This window comes from Belonocnema kinseyi, chromosome 2, assembly GCF_010883055.1.
Source record: "Belonocnema kinseyi isolate 2016_QV_RU_SX_M_011 chromosome 2, B_treatae_v1, whole genome shotgun sequence".
NCBI lineage: Eukaryota > Metazoa > Arthropoda > Insecta > Hymenoptera > Cynipidae > Belonocnema > Belonocnema kinseyi.
In genome coordinates this window covers 174,806,530-174,826,607 of record NC_046658.1, presented here as the reverse complement: position 1 = coordinate 174,826,607, position 20,078 = coordinate 174,806,530, and the positions used below count along the sequence as shown (strand labels likewise).

The following is a 20,078-nucleotide window of genomic DNA, read 5'->3' as shown; positions in this document are numbered from 1 at the left end:
AAATGTTGCTAAATTTATTATGATGATCCCAATTAAAAAGTCTGACCAGGAAAAGAAAAGAATTTGTTCGCCGAAATATGCCCTAATAATACATTTGTTTATTGAAATTGTTTAAAAAAATGAAAAAATTAAATCAATCAATTATCAATTTTTTCTAAAATTATCATGAAGTTCCAAATTTAAAAAGTTGTCATCGAAAAAACGGAACTTTTTTTCAAAAAAATTTCTTATCTATGCATTTGTTTATTAAATTTGTTTAGAATCCTAAACAATATAAACTATTTATGAATTTTTCTGATATAGTAATGAAGATCCGAACAGAAAGGACTAGACTTAAAAAAACCTCATTTTTCTGCCGACGGAGATTTCTGCCAGAAATTACCTGATTAATGCATTTGTTTATTAAATTTGTTCATAATACCAACAATAAAAATCTGAAGAAAAATGATCTTCGTCAATAAATTGCTTCATTCAAATTTCTTGCTATATAACTTTAAAAACCTAAAATTATGGAAATTCGTAAACATCATTTTTGCAACCAATAATTTGTTTATGAATATTTTTGTTTTGTTTATTATATAATATTGAAATATCTTTAACTAATGTTATTCTATGAAACTTAGGTGACTTGAACAATGTTCATGTTACTGACGAGCACCTGAAACGTCAAATGGAAAAAAAATGATAATTTCTCTCGTCATATTTGCTTATTCATAAAAAAAATTAAAAGTCTATGTTCAAAATCCGGCTCGAGAAATCTCTTAGAAATGTAACCAGATTTTTTTGAATTTTTTTCTCTGCCAAATCGGTCAATATTTGTGGGCTGCACGTTATTGTGAACCAAAAAAAGTCATTTTTCTACCTTGCAGCATCTGGCGTTCCCTCAGCTAACAACGGGCATCGCCCACTAATGCAACCGTAGCTTCAAAAACGCAGTCCAGTTCCTACAATAAAATCCTACACAATTCCTCAGAATTCCTGATAAAGAAATATAAATCTAAAATCGGACCTAATGTAAGTTGGAAGGGATTCCTATTTTATGGGCTATTCCTGGCAGTAGATTGTAAAATCAGTGTTTGGGTTTCGTATGGGCAGGACATGGTAGAGATATTGGCTTCATTTAACCATTATATGTACGATATTTGTTCGAACATGGCTTTCAGGTTACGAGAGTACGGCACCAGTTGCAGCCATAACAGGACCTCGTGAGCAAAGGGTGCCTGCAGGGTCGACGATCACCCTGAGGTGTCTCATAACATCCCCTTATCAGACGCGTCCGATCAGGGGTGTACAATGGCTCCGGGATAATAAACTTCTGACAATTCTGGTGATTTATGTTTCAGATCTCAGCTATTTCAAATTACACTCTCTTTCACAATTCTCATATCAAATATTACACTTTTTGATTCCTAGAGCGCAAAGTTACGTTTGCGGTTTGCTCATTCTTTTGATGTTGAGAGGTCTAAATTTATTTTTGAAATTATTGTTAGAGGTCGTACTTAAATTACGTAACGCCCTCTTTAAGATCCCTCATCTCTTATGTAACATTCCGCAACAAAATATTTTACCCCCTCCCCCTTATTTCTGTACGTAATTTTTATTTTGCAGAAATGTTTTGCTAGTTACTGCTAGTAGAATCAGGCATTTTAATTTTGCAATACAGGGAAACTCTTTAATAGCTCTCCCTTCTATAGCCTTTTCAAGAATTGACGCTGCGTCGCAAGTAGGTGTAACAGGAGCTGCGCGATGTGCGCGGGATCTGCGGATGTTACTCAGGCGAGCAGTCAGGCGTGAACAAACAAAAGCGGAGCGGGCTATAAGTAGTTAGTTCCTAGCCTCCTTCAGCCCTAAAATCGGCGCTATAGAAGAGCTTCACTGTACTTTCAACATAGAATCTTTTATAAATGGAATCAAACAGTATTTTTTATACAAATTCAAGATTTTCAAATTTATAATTAATTTTGATGAAAAAAATGTCTTTTTTATTGTAAAGTATAAATTTTTAGAAAAAATTTATTAACAAAAAAAATTTTAAACCAAAAAGAGGAAGTTTTAAAAAATAAATATTTTTCACTCAAGAAAGAAATATAAGTTTATCTACATTTTTGAACCCTTAAGTCAAAAGATGAATTTTCTCTACATAAATTAAATGTTCAAACAAAGAAAATGACCAAGTAGTTGAATTTTTAACTAAAAATATAAATTAAAAAAAAATATTTTTTAACAAACTGATTCAACCAAATCTTTCAAACAAAATATTTAAATAATAAAATAAAAAAGAGTCATTTTTAACTAAAATGTGGCATTTTCATAAAAAAAGAAATTTTTACTAAAAAAGATGAATTTCTAAACCAAGAAGACAAATTATTAAAAAATAGCTTAATTTTCTGCTGAAAAAGATTAATGTTGACTTTTCAAGATCAAAATATGAATTTTGTAATAAAAAAATAAGTTTCTACGAACAAAATTAAAAATTAATTTAAAAAATAGTTTAATATTTATCCAGAAAAGATGGAATTTGTATTAAAACATATAATTTTTAAATAAAAAACTACAATTTTTTCTTTAATCGAACTCACATCCATTTTAGTTGACTAATCCGCAAAAAATATTAATCCTAAACAAAAGTTAATGTTCTACGAAGAGAGTTGAATTTTTAACCCAAAAAGGCGATTAAAAAAAACTACGGTTGAATTTGGAAGCAAAAAGAATGTATTTTATGAAAATTGTTAAATTTACTATGAAATAATAAAATTTATAACTAGAAAGATAGCCTTCTGGAGAAAGTCTCAGTGAATTTTCAAAAATTACTTACATAAGTAAGAGACCCCCTCCCTCTAGCATAATAAATCGTGACAAAATGTCTCGACCCCCCCCCCCCTGAGCTGTTACATAATTTAAGTACGGTCCTTTAGCAGGCTTCGGGCTCAAGGCACTATTGACACACTTCTTAACACATTTTTTTAACGATTCAATTATTTTACATATCTTCCATTTCACAAATTTTCAAAATTTTCAGTACATTTCAGGAATTTATTAAAACAGATTTCAAAGGAGGATAGAAAAGTATTTCACGGGAACTTTAGGATTGAAAAAATTCCTAGAATTTCATAATAAATTATAATTTTTTGTACATTTTGGCGAATTTAAAGCAATTTTTCAAGTTATTAACTCGTTGTGTCATATTTAAAAAAACTGCAAGATTCTATTTTCTACTATTTCGCAAAATTTATGCTCATATTAAGACTATTTTTAGTGTTTAAAAAAAGTCTTAGTCCTGAATATTGAAAAGTGGACTAATATTTCTTCATCTTTGGAATATTTGGGGAATCGTCAGATATATTTATGAAATTTCAGAATATCTTGAAATTTTTGCAAATCTTTGCCAAATATTTTGACATATTTCTGAAATCTAGAAAATCTTTTAGAATAACTAAAATATCTTTAAATCATTTGGAAATCGTTATAGAATTGTTTAAAATATTTCGAAAATCCTGAAAATCTCAGATATTTTAAAATAGTTATGAAATCTTTTAAAATATTTGTGAAATAATAAAAAAATTTTAATTCATTGATAAATTTTTGAAATATTTGTGATATTTATGGAATCGTATAAAATATTTCTAAAATTTTGAAAATATTAGGAAATATTTGTAATTCTTGGTGAAATCTTTTAAAATATTTGTAAAATCTTTGAACACTTTGAGAAATTTGTTGGAAAACTTTAAATCATCTAATATATTTTAAAATCTTCGAAATTTAATTAAGTCTTTGCGAAATCTTCTAAAATCTTGAAACATGTGTTAAATATTGCAAATATTTCTGGAATTGTTGTAAATATTTCTGAAATCTTTCAAATCTTCTGATCTTCTGAAATCATTTATATATTGTGAACTCACTGAAATCTTTGTGAAAGCTTTACTATTTTTAAACAATCTTTTTAAGTGTTTCGAAAATCTTCTGAAATATTTGAAAATTTTTCTGAAATCTTTTTAAATATTTATGAAATTATTGAAATCTTTTTAAATTATTCACAAGTTTGAGAAATTTTTAAACAATTTCTAAAACCGTATTAAATATTTCTGAGATTTCAAAAATATTTTTTAATATTTTTAATTCTTTATGAAATGTTAAAAAATATTTCTAAAATGATTTAAATCTTTGTGAAATATCTCGACAACTTTTTAAATCTTCTGTAATATTTCTAAATTTTCAAAATCTTTTAAAGCCTTTACGAAATCTTTTTGAAATTTGAAATCCTTGTGAAATATTTCAAATATTGGTGGAATTGTTGAAAATATTTCTGAAATCCTGAAAATTTTCTGATGTATTTCAACATCATTTGAATGTTTTCATATCATATTGGGACGAAACCGATTTTTGATAAACAACGTGAAATAAAACTTACACATACATTTTGAATTTTTAAAATTAGTTACAAAATTATTCAATGCATGTTTAAATGCATAATCGATTTTAATATTTTTATTATTAACTCTTATTCTTGGGATAGAAAAAAAAAATACAATTTTTTAATTATTCTATGCTATTATTATTTTAATTTACAAGGTAAAGCGTTCGAATTTTTTTAACTTGAATCTAAATTGCAAAATTATTTTGCAGGCAAAGAGAGGTGGCATTAACGTAGAAACTGAAAAAAGTTCGGCGCAGACAATTTCGTCAGCTACACTTGCGTCCGTAACCCCAGATGACACAGGGAAATATTCTTGTCGACCAACCGAAGGTCTGCAAGATACTGTCACATTGATCGTCGAGCCAGGTGGGTAACATTTCAATCCGCATAGAAAAAATTTTTAAATTTTTGTAATTCCAATTTCCAAATTAAAAATTAAATTACTCTTCAATTGAGAAGCCGGATTAAATAACCGGTTGTGGAATAACAGGAGAGTCCCTTAATTTCATTTTTAATCTACAGTACAAAAATTTTATTATCATTATTAAAGGGTATTTTTTAACGTTGTTTTCTCAATTTAAATAAAGCACACACAAATTAGTTGACATCAATTTGTCGGAAATTATTTTTAAAAATCAAATTGCATACCATACGCTACGAAAATAAGCAAACAACATTCATTGTCAACGAATTAGAACTGGGAAAAATATTTGATTCCTTTTAAATTTTATTCTGAATTCATTTTCTAGTAAGTGCAATTCTTTCTTTTCAATTATAGCTACAAAATATATCTAATTATAATGTATTAAAGTAGGTTTCGAGGAATTGAATGGATTTTAAAGATTTTTGTAGAATTCTAAAAAATGTCCAGTGACTTTTGATGAATTCTAAAAGACTTCGATAATTTTAATAAATGTTTAAATCGAATCCATTTCGAATCAGGCGGGGCCCTAATCTTGAAATCATTGTATCTCTCGGGGGCCAAATATGTTGTTTTTTTTTAGAGAAAATTAGGCTACACGTATTTTTCCGAAAGGTGACAGAATGTTTTTCTATAAAATTATGCTCATTTGAATGTTGCGCTTTATTAAAAAAAACCTGACTTTTTTCAATATCTATAACTTTTCACCTTATTGATTCATTTGTTATTTTCTTTTTTTATCTTAATAGCGTTCATCGTCTTCTTTAAAATTGGTTTTTGAGCTTGTACTTTAATATTGAGGATATCTTGTAAGTATGGTGCTTGCTAAATAACTTTTGTAGCCAGCAAAATTATTTTTTCTTACAGTCTAATTTTCTACGTTTTCTTGGAAACAATGTTAGATTGTGATATGTGCTATTTTTTATAGATTACGAGCAAAATTTAAAAATTAAATTTTAGGGAAAAAACAAATTCTCCTGGCCACAAAAATGGTTTAGACCGCATTATTATAATAGGATTTCTTTCTGGTATTAGTAGAAACTTTTCAAATTATGAAAAATGTCAAAATTGTCTCTGTAAAAAAAAAATTAATTTCAACCATTTTTTTTGCATTTGAATTGTTTCGGACCCTCGCTTTTTAAAAGTATTTGAAAAATGATTAAATTTAAATAAATGACGGCTTATATTTTTCCGGGAAAACGTTCTCTACCACTTTATGATTTCCAATTTTAAAAATAACTTAATATTCATAAAAAATAATTATTCGTTCAAAAAATTGTTTCTTAAAAAAATCGCTCTAACAATCTAGAGCCATAGAAGAAGCAACTCATAGAAGCCACAGAAAAATTTACTTTCAAAATTGGAAACAGTACAGTTGCAGAGAATGTTTTCCCGGAAAAATATACCTATATTTAGTAAAATCTGATCATTTTTTAAAAATGGGTAAGAAGCGATGGTTAGAAAAAATTCATTTGTAAAAAACATGGGTAAAATTAATGTTTCCTTGTGAATTTTAACATTTTTTATTTAAAAATAGCTTTTTATTTGCAATGACATCAGTTATAATATTTTACTTCCTAAAATCATAAAAAAACTATTTTTCAGATATCTGACTTTGGGCACGACAACTACCTCAAACGATTTTTGAGGCCGAAGAATTTTTTTCCTAAAAATGTAATTTTGGAGTTTTTCTCGTAAACTATGAAAATATCGCAAAATAACAAGAAAAATTGGGCATATAACTTTTTTAGACGTAAAAACTTTAATCCTAACATTTTTTTCGTATCTATCACTGTTCCCAAGAAAAGTAGAAAATTTATTTGTAAGAAAGAAGAATTTTTCTGGCTACAAAGGTTATTTATCAAGCTTTGAACTTACAAGATGTCTTCATTATCACAGAACAAGTTTTGAAAAATCGCAAAAAGTTTAGAGGTAGGTTTTTAAAAAAATCGATTTTTCATTTTTCTCAGAGAAAATGGTGCTATTTTCTTAATTTTAAACGTTTTTTAATTTTGTGTTTCGGATTTTAAAAGAAGACGAGTAAATAATAAATATCTTAATTAAGCCAAAGGTTATAGAAGACTTTTAAAGAATTTTCGCGGCTTTAATTTTAAGTTTTTTTTAAAGGTAGTAGAAATTCAAATCTACTTTGTCCCGATTTAATTTTTGGAGCACATGACTTAACGGTTTTTAACCTAATGACTAGGTTTTAATGACGACGACTGAGCATTGTTTCCCAATGCGCAAAGTCTATTTGAAATTTGAATTCTACTAATAATATAATGATCCTTTCAATTTACTCTTGGGCGAAGCTTCCGCCTAATGTTGAATTTGGATAGTGTCCGATGCTATAATTCTCATTCTGGATTTATATGCGTTGGATTTCATTGTCATCAAGACCAAAATTGTTACAACCAAAATCGTAAACAACAAAATCTATTGATGTTTAGGTGTCCAAGTCGAAAGGTGTTGTACCTAAGATCAGTGATGATGTTTGACAATCCTCATGATTGTTGAAAAATTTTTATGGTTAAGCTCATGTCTTTCCTTCAAGGGAAGTAAAAATTCAAATTGACTTCAGTTTGATTGAATTTCGCAAACATAAAACTAATCTGATTTTAAACTTATGAATGGGATTTGATGACGACCACTGGGAATTGGTACCAAATGACCAAACTCTATTCGATTTTTGATATTTGATAATTGAATTCTATTGAAAATAGAATAATCCATTCAATGTACTCCAGAACAAAGCTTTCACCTGATATTGAACGCAGATAGTGGCTGATGCTGTACTTATTATGCTGGGTTTATACATATTGGTTTTCATGGTCATGACAACCAAAATCGTCACAAACAGAATCGTAAACCACAAAATCTATTGATGTTCAAGTGTCTAGGTCCGAAGTCCTATTACCTAAGAGCAGTCATAATAGTTAAAAATCCTCAGGTTTTCTAAAGAATTTTTACGTATAGGCTTTTCACTTTCTTTAAAAAGGAGTTGAAATTCAAATTAACTTTAGTTTGATTGCATTTTTGAAGAACAACATTAAACTCATTTTAACCATATGATTTTGATTTGATGTCGACCACTGGGCACTGTTTCCAAATGAGTGGATTGTATTTGACATTTGATATTTGAATTTTAATAAAAATAGAATGATCCTTTTAATGTACTCCAGTGCAGAGTTTCTGTGTGATATTGATTGTAGATAGTGACCGCTTCTCTGATTCTTATCCTGGATGCATGAAAATTGTATTTGATTATCATCGCAACCAAAATCGTAAACAGCAGAATCTATTGTTAATCAGGTGTCTAGGTCTCAAGGTGTAGTATCTAAGAACAGTTCTGATGGCTGACAATCATCAGGATTGTCAAAGAATTTTTACGAATAAGCTTTTAACTTTGTTAAAAGGCGAGTCAAAACTCAAATTGACTTCAGCTAGACTAAATTTCTGAAGCACAACACTAAACTGACTTCAAGCTTATGATTGGGATTTGATAAGTTTAAAATCATAACAATCAAAGTCGAAACAAATAAAATTGTAACAATCAAAATCTATTGATGCTTATGTGTTCAGGTCTGAAGGCGTACTTAAGGGTACTATCCCTTCACTCTAGGTCATCTAGGAACTGCCTATGTGTCATCCCCCATAATGTTTCGTGGTTGATTTTTATGACCTGCATTTAAAGATTCAATTATTTTTATCATGTTGGGTAAAATGAATATTCATAAGTTTGTGCAAAATTTATGTCACTATTGAAACTGTTTTTGATCCCCAAAGGGAGTCGGAGCCCTCTTAACGACTTTAATACTTCACATTTCTCAAACCAATCTAAAATTTGCCATCAGAAGAGAAGTATGAAATGTTATTTGCATTGCATTGAGGAAATACGGTTATAAATATGAAAGTACATAGGACACCCTTTCATATCAGTATCAGCAACGTGAGAAGCAATAAGTAGAAGAAGCAATAAGTAGGAGAAGCATTATTCCGCAAAATGGGGTAGGAGATAGAGAAATGCAGCAGGAAGTCCTCACCTCACGCACGCACCGAAGACATTATTCCAGACTCGCTTCTACAATTTCTCGAAAATAACTGTATATCACTTTACAACTATTTGTCTACTTGATCCCCTTGGAAGCGCTATGTAAGGATCCCTGGCAAGGGAAGGAAAAGGAGAGAGTTGAGAAGTGGAACAGTAAGCGCACTTGCATGCTAGATTCACAGGGTGGTCTCTATTATCGTGAATTCTGCTACGAAAGTTATTGCAAGGGTCTCTCAAGCTCGACATCACATTTTTCCTAGACCTACTTGTCGACGAAATCTATGGTGAAACATATTTTCATCTCTACACCCCCAAAAAATTGTTCTTATTTAACAAACTTGATTTGATAACCAGGCAGAGAAAACGGGAGCTTATATTAGAACCAATTTTTGGTTCCTGGGGTGTTCCAACAAAGAGGAAGCGATCTTGCTTTCAGAAATTAGCTGATGTTAGTTGCTGTTGACTAGCTGATAATTTTATTAGAAGAATTTGGATTTTGTTGTACTCGTCTATTTTCTTTTCTGTGTATGAAATTTACACTTTCATTCTCATGGTGTCAGAGCAGAATTAATACTTTTCTTAAATTTGCAACGCAAATTTGGTTTGTGGTTTATTAAATGCGGTTGAATATTGTTTCCTATTGTTTCGACAACGTAGCAGAAATCACAAACGATTTTCAAGTTCTTGTAAAGACTTATTTAATTTACTCCATTCTCTTATGCTGTTGGCAATTTTTCTATTGCTAAGCATTCGGAAAATCCCATCAGTATAGTTGGTTTCTTCAATCGTTCTATCTTTTTCTAATTGTGTCTTATGTTTGTCTGATGCTACTTGATATTCACCTGGTAAGATTTTAATTAGAAGATGTTGGGTGGTATTTCTAAACTTGTACATTTTTTCTCTGCTTTTAAATTTTCAATTTTCATTCTCAAGCTGTTAGAGCGGAAATATTATTTTTCTTAAAATTTAAACGGAAATTTGGTTTGTATTCTATTAAATGTGGGAGAATGATGCTACTGTTTTTACAATAAAGCAGGAATCTTTGAAGATTTTTCAATTCTTCTAAAGACTTACTTAATTTACTCCATTTTCTTAGACTTTTGATCATTTTTCTATTCCCAATAATTTGGAAAATCCTATCAGCATAATTTGTTTCTTCTATTGTTTTATCTTCTTCTAATCGTATTTTATGTTTATTTGATGTTACTTGATATTCGCCAGATAAGATTTTATTTAGAAGATGTTCGATCGTATTTGTAAACTTGTCCATTCTTTTTCTATTCTTTAAATTTCAACTTTAATTCTCGTGTTGCAAGAGCGGAATTTATCAGCACTTTTCTTAAATTTGAAGAAAAAATTGTTCTGTAATTTATCAAATGTGATCGAATGATGTAATTGTTTTTGTAACAAAGCAGGAATCTTCGACGATTTTTCAGTTGTTCTAAAGACTACTTAATTTACTCTATTCTCTTAGACTGTTGACAATTTTTATATTTCCTATCGTTTTGAAAAAAATCAAGGGTATAGTTGGTTTCTTCTATTGCATCTCCTTCAAATTATGTTGTATAATTAGCTTATGATACTTGATATTCACGAAGTTAGATTTTAATATGGAGATGTTGGATTGTATTTGTAAACTTGTCCATTTTTTTCTCTGTGTTTAAAATTTGATCTTTTATCTTCATGTTGCCAAAGCGGAATTACTACTTTTCTTAAATTTGAGATGCGAATTTAGTTTATAGGGTATCAAATGTGGTGAAATGATGATATTAATTCCGCAATGTAGCAGGAATTACAAACGATTTTCAAGTTCTTGTAAATACTAACTTAATTTACTCCATTTTCTTATAATGTGGACAATTTTTGTATTTCTAATAGTTTGAAAAAACCATTAATATAGTTGCTTTTTTCTATTGTTGTATCTTCTTCTAATCTTGTTGTATGTTTCTGATGCTACTTGATATTCAAGGGTTTAATTAGAAGACATGGGATCGTATTCTTAAAATTATTATTTTTTTTCTTTATTTTTGAAATTTTAACATTCATTCTCGTGTTGCAAGAGCGGAATTGATTAAAAAAATTTTTTAAATTTGAAATTTGATTTGTAGTTTATCAAATGTGGTAAAAGGATGCTATTGCTTCTGCAGCTTAGCAGGAATTTCCAAAGATTCAAGTGTTAATTATTTTAATCATTTTGTTCAATTTAAAAAAGCGTTTACTCTAAGCAAATCATAATTTCTAATTTAATGTTTATTATTTTCAATTTAAAAAAATCTTTTTTCAATTTCTTCCTCTGTGAGATGTTTCAATTAAAAAACAAAAAGAAAAAAAATTCATTTCGTTTAATTTACTTACTTCTCACTTATCCCGACTTAGAGCAGACAATTTTAGAAAATAATCATCGTTTTTATTTTAGGACTGGAAGTTTCAGTAAAGAAATATCATTTCACTTGGAACAGGGAATTTTTTACATGAAAATTTTTGTCACAACTTGAAAGTTTCCATTTTAAAGGCGTCGAAAGGGGTTGAAATGCTGCATAAAAAATGCATTTTTTACCCACTGTGTGACATGACAAGTCCATCTGGATTTCTTCAGATATGAAGATGCCCAATCGAACCCTGCTAATGTGAGATCATAAATCAGAATTTCGGCAACTTGTTTCGTAGTTTTGCAGATTGTGAGTTAAAACTTTAATACGGATGTGGTATAACACTCATATTTCCGGGGAGAGCTTATAGGACTAAAGCGTTTCGAGTCGATTTCACGGAATTAAATCCTTGAAATGCTCGCCTCACTGTGATAAATATCAGTGTTCCGCAATTCTCGCAATTCTCATGCTTTTCATGACAGGTGGAACACACACAATGCTGCACTTTCCAATGCTTTTACGAATATTGCACATCTCATCGCTGTTTAGTCCGAACATTTATTGATTCATGAAAGTGCGTTTTATCCTTGAGCTTCAAGTGTCAAAAATGTAAAAAAAAAGAACCATGTGAATAAACGTCCAACTTTTCTCAATTTGTAGACATATTTTAAATTTTTCATAATTTTTTTAATGTTTTAAAATAGTTTTAAATCCGATTATCAGATGTATAATGTTTGCTAAAAATTCAAATTATCAACCCTAGGTATTCAATAATTAATAGCAATGAATAATTTTTGTTATTTAATGAAATTGAGTGTTAGACTCTTATCACAATATAAATAATTCAAGATATTTATTTATACAAACAAGAAAATCTTTTTTCTCTGTAACAGGTTTAGGACTCCTTGTACCAATGCCTTTTCCTCCTTTTTTAAAAAGGAATTTCTCTTTTTTCCCATTTTTTCAAGAAACTTCCCCCTCTCCTTGCTCTTTTCGCTTAAATGCGAAAGAAGTATTCAGAACCCGTGAAAAAATCAAACTCTTTCTTATTTAAAAGTTACTTATTTTTGTTTGAGAATTCTACGATTGTATGTATGTTCAGAATTAATCTTTTTGATTTAAATTTCAAATGTTGCTTTTTAAAATCGTCTTTCACCATATGAAGATTTGTCTTTTTGCATTAAAAATGCAACTTTTTAATTACAATTTAATGCTTTTGATTAGAAATTTATTTTCTTCAACTTTATATTTAATTTTTTAATTTTTGGTAAGAAATTAAAATTTTCAATTCAAACTTGTTTTTTTGTTGTTGAAAATTTAATTATTCGGTTCGAAATTCATGTAATTTGTTAAAAACGCATACTTTTTCATTAAATATAAAAATGTGGAAATGTGGAAAAGTAATTCCTCTCGATTGAGAATTCCATTTTTTTCAAAAATGTGCCTTTTTTCAGTAAATTTAATGCTTTATAATTAAAACATACAGTTTTTCGTTGAAATTCCTGTTATTATATTTTTCACTGGAAATTCATATTGTTTCTTCTTTTTTACTTAATTTTTAAACTTAAAATTCAACTGTGCTATTTTGCTGAGGACATTATTGTGTGTTGAAAATTGATGCATTTTGTTTAAAATTCTTCTATTCAGGAAGATAAATAATCTTCCTTTTTAAAAATTTTTCTTCCTTAGTTTGAAATTCAACTATTAAAAAAAATGCGTGTTGCGGAAAGTTAATTTCCAGTAAATTTTTTAATTTTCGGATATAAAAATTAGTACATAAAGAACTAATCTTTAAAAAAATTTGTGAAATTTTCCACTAAATTAAGAAATCTTCAATTAAAAAAATTAGCTTCCAGCAAATCAGTTTATTAAATAAGGTTCAATTCTCGACCCAAACTAAATTATTTTCAAAGAATTAATTTTATTTATAATACAAAGGATGCACTTTTAACCAAGAAGATCAAATTTCTGTCAAAAAGATGATTTTTTAACAACTTACATTATTTCTAAACTAATAAAAAATTTTTGAACAGCTGTTTCAATTTTCAACTAAAAAAATAGAAGTTGAATTTTTAATCAAAAATATTAATTTAAAAAAAACGAACTTTTAATCAAATATTTCAATTTTCTACCAACAAGTTACATTTTTACTAAAAAATGATTTGTCAACAGAGCAGTATAATTTTTAATTTTGAAATCCGAAAAGATAAATGTTCAAAAGAAAAATTAAATTTTCGAGCAAATAGGTAACTTTTCAACAAAATTGTCGATTTTTAAGCAAGAAAGTAAAATTTGCAAAAAATAGTTAAATTGTTCAACAATTGGGTAAATTTTTACTCTAAAAAGATGAGTTTCAATTAAAAAGATTAATTTTCTACCAGAAGATAAATTTTTTACTACAGGGCCAATATTTTTAACAACACAGATTAATTTTCCACAACATAAATTAACTTTCCGCAACATGTATTTTTTTTAATAGTTGATTTTCAAACTAAGAAAGAAAAATTTTTAAAAAGGAAGATTATTTATCTACCTGAAAAGAAGAATTTTAAACAAAATGCATCAACTTTCAACAAACAATAATGTCCTAAGCAAAATAGCACAGTTGAATTTTAAGTTTACAAATTAAGTAAAAAAGAAGAAACAATATGATTGTTAATTGAACAATGGTATTTTTGGATTTTTGGTTAAAGTCTAATACTTTTATTCGAAAATTGAACCATATAGTTAAAAATTGATCTATTTTGTGAAAAATTCAATCATTTTGTTGCATATTTGCCTTATTGATTAATTTTGTTATTTGAAAATTCGACCACTGGCTTTATCAGTCTCATTGAAAAAAATTCCTCCGTTTTTTTGAAAAATCACCCTATTACCCCTATTTTGAAATAATTTCAGACTGCCTAATTTTTAATCTCTATCAAAAATTGAACTAACAGTAATTGCAAAAAAATCTTTACTGATAAATAATCTGGACCAATAAATTACCGAAATGCAATTCTTAAAACTTTGTTCTATGAATTTATATCATCATAAATAAATTTATATGATCATAAATGAATTTCCTCGTAAATGTTTTCTTCATGAATGTACCCACCCCTTCATGAATTAATAGCTTCATAACTCAAATCTTGGAATACACTTTCCATTAAAGAGTAATTTAATGTCTGTGCAAAATAGAAGAGAATAGGATAATTTGATAAGCGATGTGGCACATAGTTGTAGTTTCTCATTTCTGGAATTTAAGAAAAGATCGTTTACCCTCGATTTGAAGGAAAGGGAAAATTTAACGACTTTGAGAAACCATTGGAATTCTGCAAAAAGGGTTCGAATACAGTCGTATTCGTGGCAAAGCGAACTTTTTGCGAGGGGTTGCTCCAGCCTGAGCTAATTCTTATGCGATCGTAAATAACGTCGCGCATATAACTTACAACGACTCGAGCCCTTTCGCCACCACCGACTTCTAGCATCCCTTCCTTCTTTTCCCATCTCCCTTTTTCCCTTTTTCACATTTTCCCTTTTTTCCTCTTCTTAACTCTTTCTGTCCTCTTCTGCAATCTTCTCTGTGGCTGCCAGAACCACTTCCTCCAACAGATTAAAGATACAATTTAGCGATTCTATTAATTAAGAAAGTTAATTCTTAATTACAAGTGAATCCAATTTTTATAATTGCTCATCACAGACTTTTCGAGTTTCTTTACAATATCCAGGGACAGGTCATCTCTGGTAATTAATTATAATTGTTAATGCGTATAGTTTTAATTAAAGTAGCATAGTCGTCTTGGTCGAAGTTTATCCTAAAAGGGAAAAGACGTCTTTTTTTTTTCGTTGAAAATCATCATCAAACACTGTAATTCGGCATAGAATAAAGTATCTGAACGGTGAATATCTTTTTACATCCGGTGCCCATTCAATTTTAGAAAAAGGATGAAAAATTGAAGTTTTTCTAAATTTTGAGAGTTTTATAGGTTTTGCAGGAAGGAGAGTAAATAAAGGCAAAAGAGGGCGGGGGAGTGGTTGAAATTAGGTAAGGGAAATAGAGAGAATGAGGGGAATAGGGTGTGGGACCTAGGCTTAGTGAGTAGGAATGTAGGAGAAATGAGTGAAATTGTGAGAGGTGAATGCGGAGAAATATCAAGGAGTAGGGAAAATAGCGGGTTGAGTAGTACGTGTGAAGGGAGAGGAACTAGTGGAAGTGACGAAAGAGAAAAAAGGGGCAGAAAATGGATATTAAGGGATAAGAAGTAGGTTATGTGAGGTGAAATTAGAGGATGAAAAATAAGAGAGGTAGTTTAAAATAAGAACAGACGAAGTATAGGTAGTGAGGAGAAATAAGGAGAAAGAGAAATGGGTCAGGAGGTTTAAGGTGTATATGGACGCAGTGAAAATTATATAAGGAATATGTAAGTCAGCAAACTCATGGATAAATATCTAGTGAAGGGGGGAGAAGGAGATTTAGGAGAGTAAAGGAAATGAAAGAAGGAATGTAGTGGAAGTAAGTAGGAATGGGAGAGGGGAATCAGTTTAAGTAAGTGGAGCGTAAGGTAAATGAGCAACGGAAAGCCAAATGAAATGATGAGAAATGAATTTCGATAAATAGCAGGAACTAGAGTAAATAGTTGATTGTGTAGTATGTGTGAAGATAGAGGAACAAGCGGAAGTGATAATAGAGGAAGTAGGGATAGTGACTGAAAATAAGAGGATTAGAAGTAGCGTAAGTGTGGTCAAATTAGATAAGGATAAGTAGAGATAGTGAGAAGAAATAAGGACGGGGAAGGAAAGGCTGTATGGCAAGTACTTGAAAATACAAATAGAAAAAATGGTGGTTATTTAAAGACATAAGAGAAAAAAAGAGTGCTAGGGGTAACGCATGTACAGGGAAAATTACAAGAATAATATGGTATATAAGGAACATTGGTGGGTGAATAGGTAGGTAAATTGTTCGGAAATGAGGGGATGGGGTAAACGAGGGAAGTGGTTACAGGGAACTGAGGGGAGTGTGAGGACAGGAGGGAGAGTAGAGGAAGTTAAGGAAGGGAAGTAGGGGAAGTAAGGAAGAATGGGGAGGTGAAGTAGTGTAAGTGAGTGAATGGAACGTAAGAGAATCAGTGGGTGGAGGGTGAAAGGAAATTATGGGAAGTCAATTTAGGGAAATAGCAGGGAGTAGGGAAAATAGTAAATTGTATAGTATGAGGAGGGGAAGGAGACCTAGTGAATGTGGTGAGGAAGGAAGTAGGAAAAGTGAGTGCAAGTTAGGAGATTTCAAATAGAATAAATGAGGTGAAATTAGAGCAGAGCGAGTAAAGAATGTATGGAGAAATAAGGAAAGGACAGGAAGGTAGAGTATGGAAAGCGATTTAAAATTAGAAAAGAGAAAGTAGTAATAGTTAAGAGACATGAGAAGAAGATAATTGGGGAACTAGAGGGGTGTTGTTTTCAGGGATTCACGAAAAATTATAGAAGGAGAATAGTAGGTAAGTACAGGAAGTTGTAGATAAATATGTTGGTGAAGTGAGGATAAATGAGGAGGGAGAGTAGGATAAACGAGGGAAGGGGATACAAAGAAAGTTAGGGGAAATAAGCATGGCGAGTGAGGTAATTAAGTTGCGGGAACATAGTGAAAATGAGGGAAGGGGCGAGGAAATAATGATGGGAGGTGAATTTGTGTTAAAAGGCTGTGAGTGTAAGAAAATAGTGGACTGTGTAGTATTAGTAAGGGAAAGGAAACTTTTGGATGTACAGGGTATAAGAAGGAATAAGGGAGGCCAAAAACGGATAGTGAGGGGTCATAAAGAAGGAAAATTAGGTGAAGTGATAACAAATTAGAAGATAGGAAATAAGTAATATGAGTTACGGGAAGTAACTGTAAAGATGAGAATTGAGAAAAAATATAGGTAAAGGATGTTGGGAAATTGTGGGAGATCAAGTGTGTGGAAAGCTAGCGGGATGGTGTAGATAATTAGGAGAGAAAAGGTAAGGGCTGGGGAAGGAATGTGAGGAAATATAAATGATAGCTAGGGGAGTAAGAATGGGGCAAAAAGAGTAGACAAAATGTGGGAAAGGGAAGGGAAAGGAAGGTTAAATCTCTCATGGTTAAAGGCTTTTTAAGAATTAATAAGTATATTTTATGAGCAGTTTTAGGATCTAAAATGAAAAAAATTAATACGCCTCACTGCAGTTATTATCTTTAAAATTTCATAATTGAATTTTCCTAATCTATAAAATTATCTACATATATATGAATCTCTCAGATTTAGTTAATTATTTAAAAGTTTAAATCTAAATTTTCAAAAGCCTTTATGCGTTTTATTTTCCTGCATTTATTTAAGATTTTGAAGAAAAAATTTTCTTGTTAGTTCCTGAAACCCTTATTTAATTAGCTTTCAGCAAGAAGATAGAAAATAAAGAATAAAGCTTATCCGTATGGAACAAAGTTACTTGCCCTGTTTATGCATCGAAAGCTGCTCTTGCAAGCTGTCCGTTACACTTCGATCTAAGCAATTTTTCACAAGTATATTTCCCAGCTAAAGTTGAATTTTTAAGCTATTAGCAATGTAAATCTTGATTTTCAGATAATTTTTTGTGTACATCTATTGCCGTTACATCAAAATAATTTTAAACATAATAATTTTTTATGTAAATTATCTGGATTACATTTATGATAAAAATTATTTTATTTAAAGAAAAGTCCTGTGAACCTATAAAAAATATTAATTAGGTTTTACTACGGGATAAGTTACTTTGATTCAAAGAATATTTTTTTTCCATATGACAAAATTGTCTATGTAAGTTCTGAGTCTGTAGGTAATTTTTTGTTAATAACTGTGAATAATTACTTTAATTTAAAAAGGTGAGTATTACAATAATAATAACAACAGAAAATGCCTTTCATTTATATACTTTTTTAACATTTGAACTATAGGCAATTTCAAAATCCATTGATAATGACAATTTTAAATATAAGGTTATTAGCAATCTTTAAAAAATAATTAATAATTATTCATTTGTAATTTAAAAAAATATAATGAACTAATTGAATTGGAAATGTTCTAATTTAAACAATTTTAAATTAAGCAAAATTTTAAAAAAGGACAATAGTTTGTATAGAATGAAAATTTAACAACTTTATTAGAAAGGAATTGAAATCGTATATTTGCTCATTCAAAGCTTTCAAAATTAAATATATTTCTTAATCCAAGAATTTCAAAATTGAACGACTTGAGATAAAATTGTTAAAAATAGCACCATTTAAAAACCTTAGCATGTTTCAGTTTTCCAGATTAAAACTATGAAAATAAATCATTTTTAATTCAAAGGAACTTAAGCTGCATGATTTCTAATTGCAGGCGTTTAAAGTTGACCAATTAAAAATTTAAAATCTTTGAATTTGCATAATTTTCAATTAAAAATGATTATAAGTTGAAAAAATTGTCTAAAATCAGAAAACAATTCACCCTCATATTTACCGCTGAAAATGAAAAATTTGATAATAATAATCCTGTAAAATTGAATTATTTTAAATAAAAGCTTGAACAGAATATGAATTTAACTAAGAACTAAAAAAACTATAGTTGCCAAAAAATTTTACTATTGAACTTTTTTACACTAACATTATTTGAAATTTTGTTGATTTAAAGTGAACTAAAATTTCGTTGAAATACAGAATTTTTAAATTCTCAATCACACCTTGCAAAGTTAAGGAATCTTAAGTTTGAGGCCTAATTTTTAAAACGTCAATAAAAATTAGTATTTATTCTTAAGCGTTTTCAAACAAATATTTAAAAATTTTGAAATATTCATTTTTCTAAATCTTGATCTAAAAATTAAACAATCCGAAAATATAGCATTAAAAATGGATAATTTAAAAAAAGTAAAACAATTTCTCTCTGTATCTTTCCGATTTTGCAATTGGACAATATTTTGAAACATTGAAACATTATGAAATAAAAAATAATTTTATTTTAACTAAATGTTACAAAATCCTTTTCGTTTTCAGACTCGATTTTTTGTAATTATTTTCGTAATTTGTCTTTGTTTTCAATTTATTATATAATAGTGATAAATTTTACTAAAGCAAATAACAAGAAAATGTTCGATTTTAAACACAAAGCGCTACCACCTCATCTAATAGGCAGTCGAAAATCGCATATTGTTATTGTAGTGCATTAAAAGTTTGGTTATGATTATTTACTGGGAAGAGTATGAATCGAATGAAAATTCCAAAATAAGTAGTTTTCAGTTGTGTCTGTCGTATCTTTTTCAAATCATGATTAGCCAACCTTGGGATAAAACAAAGGATTGGGATTTACTAAAACATTTATTTATTTTATCGCAGAGTAAAAGTTTTGCGTTATCTTGAATTCGCGTATCGGAAAAGCTACGATCGCGTTTCACAGCTCAAGAAGAAATAAAACTACGTGTCTCTTGAAAAGACTGAGAGGTATTTGCAACCATTTTTCAACTTCATTCGGCTATTGCGCGAACGGAAAATTTAATATTGTTACTCTGAGAGAAAAGAGCTAAAAGAATGCAGAAGGTTTAAATGGGTACCTACGACTGTCTGGGGAACAGTTACACCTTAAACTCTTTCTGCACTTTTGCAGTTCATTGTACTCGTACGCTTGCAAATCTGAACAGTATTTATGAATTGTGCACCCGTCAAATAGGAACGGTGTCTCACATTAATTATATTTTCCCTCTTTAAATATAAAAAATTTATGCAATTCCATCCATCCATCCATCCATCCATCCATCCATCCATCCATCCATCCATCCATCCATCCATCCATCCATCCATCCATCCATCCATCCATCCATCCATCC

The 20,078-nt window shown here is 29.5% G+C and overlaps 1 protein-coding gene across 1 annotated transcript in view; it reads left to right on the top strand.

The window, feature by feature from the left end:
- Positions 1-20,078, top strand: part of LOC117167828 (basement membrane-specific heparan sulfate proteoglycan core protein-like) — a 326,460-nt gene that overhangs the window by 301,108 nt on the left and 5,274 nt on the right. The window contains exons 6-7 of the mRNA XM_033353032.1: positions 1,164-1,327; positions 4,624-4,780. Of these exons, the coding sequence (XP_033208923.1) occupies positions 1,164-1,327; positions 4,624-4,780 (321 nt within the window). The remainder of the gene's footprint in view (positions 1-1,163; positions 1,328-4,623; positions 4,781-20,078) is intronic.